Raw genomic sequence first — 7,975 nt, 5'->3', positions numbered from 1 at the left:
GCTTTCTTCATATATAAAAAATAAAATACAAACAACATTATGATATAAAAAACAGTATATTTGATATTGGTGGTAGCATACCTTAAATTTCCGTTATATATTTATTTTTTACTATCTGAGAAAGAACCATGTATTTCCTCCTTGTAAACAATCGTGAATGTAAACATCAGGTGTCAGGGATAAGGTGAGCCAACTAGAAAATATTAGATATTCTTTAAAAGTCTGGGGAACAGCTTCAGTCACACTACATAAATATTGCAAGACAGAGAAAGATAACGAGTATAAGGAAGGAAACCCGACAAAAGTCTTTTTAAGGTAATGTAGTGAAATGTGAAATTTACTTTGTGGGTCAAATGTTATTTATGTACAGAACTATAATAACTATCTTTATGTACTGAATTATTTACGAAGATACAGTATATTGATAATTAGATGTCACCTTTATTACCCTTTCGTGTAACTGTAATTGTTATTTAGAGAAATGTTACTCTAGGAATACGTAGAATGTGCAAGACAAATGTATTACTGAATATGGGACTAAGCAGTTACAGGAGCATGCCTTCTGGGTATTTGCATGGCAAAATAACTGGCACATCCATAATAATCTAATGTATCTGTTTAATTGCCCAAAATATTAATAGTTTTAGATGCGTGGAAAAACAACTGTAGAATTCAGTCATCATTGGACCAGACACTGGTGCTACTTCATATCATTTCAGTTTGATGTATTCGTACAGATTTATGTAATTCAACAGGTCAAAAGCTGGCCGATACAGAATATAATTGGATACCAGTTATTACAGCATGTTTACAGGAAGTTGTCAGAAATTCCAGATACGAGAGCTTTCTTGTACGTTACATGCTTGACTAACCTTTTGGGTACTGTAGTGATAGAAAAATGCTTGATGACTAAATATCGAAAGTACTATAGTGAAAGATATTGCTACCCTTTCCACTTACAGCAGAAATCAAGGTAAGCAGAAAACAGCAGTAAATGGCAGTTCCACATAAGGTTTATACAAGTGGGGTTGCCTTGATGAGATGGGTATAGTAGGATATACGAAGTGTAAGCAGTGTGAAGGATTTGTCAAATGCATGCTTGAGTGGAAGGCTTTTACGTAAGTATGGCTTTGTTGGACATATAGATGATAAGTTGATGAAGCACACCTCTTCTCCTTACTCAAAGATACTCAAAGATTATCTTCTGACTGTACACTTCCTATTGAGTCCTCTTCTGTCAGCTCCTCATCTAAACTTGAATTATTTAGGTCATATGTATTTTCTCGTGTAGTTATATTTCTTTGCTTGGCTTTCCCAGAAACCTACAAGAATATATTCTTGTAGGTTTCTGGGAAAGCCAAGCAAAGAAATATAACTACACGAGAAAATACATATGACCTAAATAATTCAAGTTTAGATGAGGAGCTGACAGAAGAGGACTCAATAGGAAGTGTACAGTCAGAAGATAATCTTTGAGTATCTTTGAGTAAGGAGAAGAGGTCAACCGTAAAGGAGACAATTAGATGTAGTGAGTAAACTGTTGAGAGAAAGGTATATCAAACCGGGATATAAGGGGACCAATAGTTGATGGTTCTAATCGAGTCATCATAAGAAAGGTGAAATTGTAAATAGAGTTGTTAATCTCATGTATCAAATCAGTTCAGTGTGCAAAATGAAAAATTAAAGACACACATATGGTAATGTGAAAAACCACTACCTTAGCATGGCAGTTATTTATCGAGGATTTGTGAGGGTGGGATGTGAGTTAAATGTACTAGATTCATCCCATGTATGTAGGGAAAGAGTTAAAGATAACAATAGTTTAAGCCTTTAAGTGAATTCACTGTCATTTGAATTAATTATGACTAACAGTTTGATCTTTTTCTTTTGATACCAGGGCACACAAGAAAATATGGGTGATCGGTACAACATTCATTCCCAGTTGGAGCATTTGCAATCCAAATATATAGGCACAGGTAATGATACCTTATACATACATTAGTTTTTATGATTTGTTTTTAATGACTATTTAATCTGATAACTTCTTAAGGCACTATTGTGAAAAGCCATTTTTCCCTTGGATGGTTTCATCATCACACATACTAGTCTAGTTTACATTCTTAAAGTGAACTCTTGCCTGCAAAGATTTTTTTCATTTGATTCTCCTGCTTCAGTCTGTGATATGAGAATTACACCAGTACCTATAGTCTTTCCCGTGAACATATATAGTTACATGCAGAATGAGTCATCATTTGACTCATATTCAAAAGGCTTACTAAAATCTACTGCAGCTATTAATACTTTTGAAATTTTATTCGAACATTTGCGGATTTTATGGCTTCTGCTTGATTAAGAAAAGAGGCTATATGTATAGCTGCACTAGCACTAGCATTCTGATTGCATTGTGTATTGTTTATTGTGTCCATTTATGTGAGTGTTTCTTGAAATAAAGATTTCGTCCCCCAATTTTCACTGGCCAGCCATACTCATTCTCAAACTGCAAGATTAACCTTTTGATTTGGGTTCTAATGGTAATGATCAAGCCATTACTGTTCTATGGTTTTTGCCATAGCCACAGATTTCTTGTTGCCCCTCTCTTAAACAAATTTCATCTTTGAATTACTGATGATTTAATTAACCATCTCATTTGGCTTGCTGTAGTTTATTTACAACAGCTAATACATTCTGTGGTCATTTCCAGTGCTTCCTACTGTTGTAAATGCGTTTCCTGTCAGATACCACTTAAGTATCTAAGGATCCCAGTTGAAACTCAGGGTCGAGGCACTTATAATCATGTTTAAATTTGGGATGGTCTCTAATTTTGCCTTTGAAAATAGGTACATCATTGGGCTTTACCAGTACCATGGCTCTTTTACACCTTTCATCATTAAGAGAATTAATAGCTTGCACAGTCCTTTATTGTTACTGTTATCATTTATTAGCATCTCCTCTCATAGGAGTAAATTAGAAAAAGGATCCCTGGTTCATTGTACTTGTTCACATCACCCATATGGAACATATATTTCTTATAGTTGCTTCCTCATTTCTTATATAGTTGTTTCCTTGCGAGCCTTTTAAACTGTATGTTTTCATATTCTGTTTGTAGTGTGAGAAATAAGTTGCTGAAAATACCAAATACTGTTGAGTACAGTGTTTTGAATATTCTGTATACTGATGAGTAAAGATTCTAAAAAACATTATTTCCTGTACTAATTAAATAATCTTTCTTTATAGGTCATGCAGATACAGCACAGTTTGAGTGGTGTGTCAATCAACAGCGTGACACATATGCATCTTACATGGGTCACTTTGATATGTTGAATATGATAGCAATTGGAGAAAATGAGACAAAAGCTCGTGTTCGCTTCAACATGATGGAAAAAATGGTACAACCTTGTGGGCCTCCTCCTGAGAAAAATGAAGATTAAAGCACTCTTTTATTCCCTTATTTGTGTGCACAGACTGTTAAATTATTGTATCCTTGGCACTAATGTACTGCAATTTATGAATAATACAAAAATATCTTGATATCGGTTTTTTTATATATTTTTTCAATCTTTCCTTATGTAATACACCATTTCTTGAATTCAGAACAGGATGGAACAAACAGAATTTCATGGAAAGTCCATGAGTACAGCAACAAGCCCCATGAACTATCACAGTCCCTTCGTCCTTCACACTTGCCTTTAGTTTTGCTTTACTACCATTTCCATTTGCCCCAAAAAATTGGCATTATTGTCCATATTTATTCTTCTGACATAATCTTTCAGTTTTATCAGAGTGCCTTTTACTGAATCAGGTGTGCAATCAGCAATACAGTTTCTCAACAAAAATTCAATCCTGTGCTTTATCCAGTCTTAATTCTGCATCCTTCTCTCACTACTATATACTGTGCCAGCTAACTGCCCTCTGTAAGCCAACCATCTGCTCCAGCTCCTTGTTTCTCATACATACAGAGATAGTTTCATTTCATCTTATGCAGCCACACTTTTTCTCTCATTTCCTCAACAGCTTAGTGGTTTTGCCTGCCTAAGAGCACTCTGCATTGATCTTTCTTACTGTTATCCCTCCTAATTTTGTCAAAAGTTTGTATTGAGATGATTTACATTCATTCATTGTCCTGTAGTGAGCACCATTCACAAGTTTTGCCTTTTGGCAAAAGTGTGGGAGCAATAGTTAGAAATAGTAGACAGCAACATTAGGTGGGAGCATTAGGTAGAAGTAGGTAGACACATTAGGTGGGAGTATTAGTAGAAGGAGTAGACTGGAACATTAGTCAAGGACATTAAGTAGAAGCAGTTGGTAGGAATATTAGATAAGAGCCTTTAAAAATACTGAGCTAGAATTGCCCTCTGCCAGTGGCCTCTTAAGGGTGCGGCACTAGAGTTCACTGGTTATGGAAACTTTTGGTGTGGCTACCCCTTTGAGGGAGGTCCCATAGGGAAAAGGCTTCAAAGATATAAACAGGCATATTCTACATTTGTCATCAACTAATCAAGAACTCATTTATTTAACTTATCCCACTGTATAGTAGGATGACCAATTCAGAATCTCCGCATATCATGATTCCTGCACTCCACTTAAATTTCATTTACTGAGAGAAGACTTACTCCAGTGTGACATTTGCAATAGCAACATTACCATGGAATGTATACTAATATTATATCCAAAATATAGGACTCTCAGGGTTAAATATGAATTATACAATGATGGAAGGAATGAAGGTAGTGGAAAAATTTTAGAAAACGTAAACAGATATGAATTTTTTAAAGGAAGTCATACCTACATAATTATATATGAATAGTTTTTCATTTTTAAATATCCTTTAAACAAGACCAAAATATATAATTCTGTGTTAATAGTTTAAAATTTTTAGATATCTTTTTCATGCTAACAAGCACTGAATGATTATTAGATGTTAGCACTTTACGAACCACAACAGCATATCAAATCATAGCATTTCTGACAAAGATATTCTTTCTTTCTAGGCCTTTCCACCTTGCCATGTTCTTTCTTTCGCTCATATACACATTTGAATATTCTCATTCATTCTAGAAGGCTATTTTGTATTTTACTGTTTACATTATTTTCATTACGTTTAGAACATGGCATCACTAATTTCTTCACCCAATTTTCCAAACTCCAAACCCTGTCTGTCTTATCATTTACCTCATTTCCGGTTCCATGAGTTGAATTGTATATAGTCTCAATTCTCTCATAGATATCCTCAATTTTTATCACTTTAGAAAATCTTTCTTAGTTGATTGCATTACACTTGTAATTCTGATGTTCCAGAAACACACATCTCATACATATGGGAGTGTTGGTCACAGCATTCCAAATGAAAATCTTCCACACATGAGCTAGCTTATTTTTTCAGCTACAGACAGCCAAATGGGCATCTGAGAGAACACTTACTTGTTATGGTGAGAAAACAGTTTTACCCCAGAATGAAATGTATCAACAAAGATTCACCCCTCTGATCATTACAATATTCATGAAATTGGTTTATGATATTACTATGTGGAAGTTTGGTGTCACCAAGCCCCCATTCACCCATTTTTTTTGTAAACTAGCTTACTGATGCTGTTCTGACTTGCTTACCATTGTATGCTCATTTTCCAGTATCTCTGTGACTTTAATTAGCCCTTGTATTCTGCCTCAGTACAGCAGTAATTTAGAACTACAGGACACAAATTTTGCAGTATTTACTTTACTTAAGTCCAGCACTTGTGCATGCGGTAGAGAGACTGGGAAAACCAAGAAGATGGGAGGATCGAGTGAAGGAGGCTTTAAGATTTGATTTTATAACACCCAGGACCCCTTTCATGGGGCTCCTGCAACAAGGCTGTGCTTGTCAGTAGCAGCAAAAAGATGGACTCCTTAGGAATGAGTTCTTCAGCAAGATAGTACCGTACTCATTTTCATCAGCTGATTATGAAACAGCCCTGTCAAAGGTGACATCACTTGCACTGTAACCAAGAACAGGTGAAGTTTGGTAATACCAGACTTTGTGGTACAGTAGGGAAGTTGTCCAGGTCCTCATATGGATATAGGAAGGGCAGTTTGATGATTAAAGGATGAGTTGGGATGAGGCCTCTTGATTTCAATGAGATCAAACAATTTCTCTGTAACCATGTGTGCTATCACCCTGTTACAGTTTATGAAAATGCTCATTTGCTGAACTACCAAAACTCTTGAAGGGTTTCCCCTGCCTCTTACTGAGCTACTGATTTGATACCATGCCTTTTACCTCCTCCTTAACCTAGGTGTCATCAGTAGTGGAGGTGAAGAAAGTCCCCGAGACAGAAGATCCCTGCTTCCACTTTAATGATATACTAGGGGAACTGACTTGGAGAATGTCTACCCAAAGGCAGTCTTTGAGATACTTGGTGGGTTTTATCCTTACAGAACCTTGATGGGGCTCTGACTGTCTTAAGAACAAGAACCCTATTGGTTGTGCCAGGGTATTACATGACTTTCAGTTGATGAGATCACTGCTTATCCATGTGTTATTTGTAGGGTAAGTGAAGATAAACCCAAGGCCTAAGGAGCCATGCTCTGTGTATATATATGTGTATGTAAGTGGGTGTCTTTCGTAGTTTATATCCTGGCACGATCTTGCTAACTCAGGAAAAAGTGATCAAGAGAGAGAGAGATAAAAAAATATATTTATATATATTTTCTTTTTTCTTTTAAACTATTCACCATTTCCCGCGTTAGCGAGGTAGCATTAAGAACAGAGGACTGGGCCTTTTTTGGAATATCCTCACCTGGCCCCCTCTTTTCCTTCTTTTGGAAAATTAAAAAAAAACAAAAAAAAAAACGAGAGGGGAGGATTTCTAGCCCCCCGCTCCCTCCCCTTTTAGTTGCCTTCTACGACACGCAGGGAATACGATACGTGGGAAGTATTCTTAATCCCTTATCCCCATATATAAAAAAAAATATATATATATATATATATATATATATATATATATATATATATATATATTTTTTTTTTTTTTTTTTTTTGCTTTGTCGCTGTCTCCGCGTTTGCGAGGTAGCGCAAGGAAACAGACGAAAGAAATGGCCCAACCCACCCCCATACACATGTATATACATACGTCCACACACGCAAATATACATACCTACACAGCTTTCCATGGTTTACCCCAGACGCTTCACATGCCTTGATTCAATCCACTGACAGCACGTCAGCTCCGGTATACCACATCGCTCCAATTCACTCTGTTCCTTGCCCTCCTTTCACCCTCCTGCATGTTCAGGCCCCGATCACACAAAATCTTTTTCACTCCATCTTATCACCTCCAATTTGGTCTCCCTCTTCTCCTCGTTCCCTCCACCTCCGACACATATATCCTCTTGGTCAATCTTTCCTCACTCATCCTCTCCATGTGCCCAAACCACTTCAAAACACCCTCTTCTGCTCTCTCAACCACGCTCTTTTTATTTCCACACATCTCTCTTACCCTTACGTTACTCACTCGATCAAACCACCTCACACCACACATTGTCCTCAAACATCTCATTTCCAGCACATCCATCCTCCTGCGCACAACTCTATCCATAGCCCACGCCTCGCAACCATACAACATTGTTGGAACCACTATTCCTTCAAACATACCCATTTTTGCTTTCCGAGAGAATGTTCTCGACTTCCACACATTCTTCAAGGCTCCCAGAATTTTCGCCCCCTCCCCCACCCTATGATCCACTTCCGCTTCCATGGTTCCATCCGCTGCCAGATCCACTCCCAGATATCTAAAACACTTCACTTCCTCCAGTTTTTCTCCATTCAAACTCACCTCCCAATTGACTTGACCCTCAACCCTACTGTACCTAATAACCTTGCTCTTATTCACATTTACTCTTAACTTTCTTCTTCCACACACTTTACCAAACTCAGTCACCAGCTTCTGCAGTTTCACACATGAATCAGCCACCAGCGCTGTGTCATCAGCGAACAACAACT

General features: G+C 37.1%; 1 protein-coding gene across 1 annotated transcript; it reads left to right on the top strand.

Annotated features, from left to right (window-relative positions):
- Window positions 1-174: 174 nt before the first annotated feature.
- On the top strand, window positions 175-3,528 carry Sf3b5 (splicing factor 3b subunit 5). Its single transcript, XM_071689907.1, has 3 exons — window positions 175-315; window positions 1,898-1,976; window positions 3,235-3,528. The coding sequence occupies exons 2-3, from the start codon at window positions 1,913-1,915 to the stop codon at window positions 3,426-3,428; spliced, it is 258 nt and encodes an 85-aa protein (XP_071546008.1). The 5' UTR covers window positions 175-315; window positions 1,898-1,912; the 3' UTR covers window positions 3,429-3,528.
- The last annotated feature ends 4,447 nt before the right edge of the window (window positions 3,529-7,975 follow it).

Source organism: Panulirus ornatus, chromosome 47 (assembly GCF_036320965.1).
Source record: "Panulirus ornatus isolate Po-2019 chromosome 47, ASM3632096v1, whole genome shotgun sequence".
Lineage (NCBI taxonomy): Eukaryota > Metazoa > Arthropoda > Malacostraca > Decapoda > Palinuridae > Panulirus > Panulirus ornatus.
Note: the sequence above shows the minus strand (reverse complement) of the source record. Positions and strands in the feature narration are given on the sequence as shown.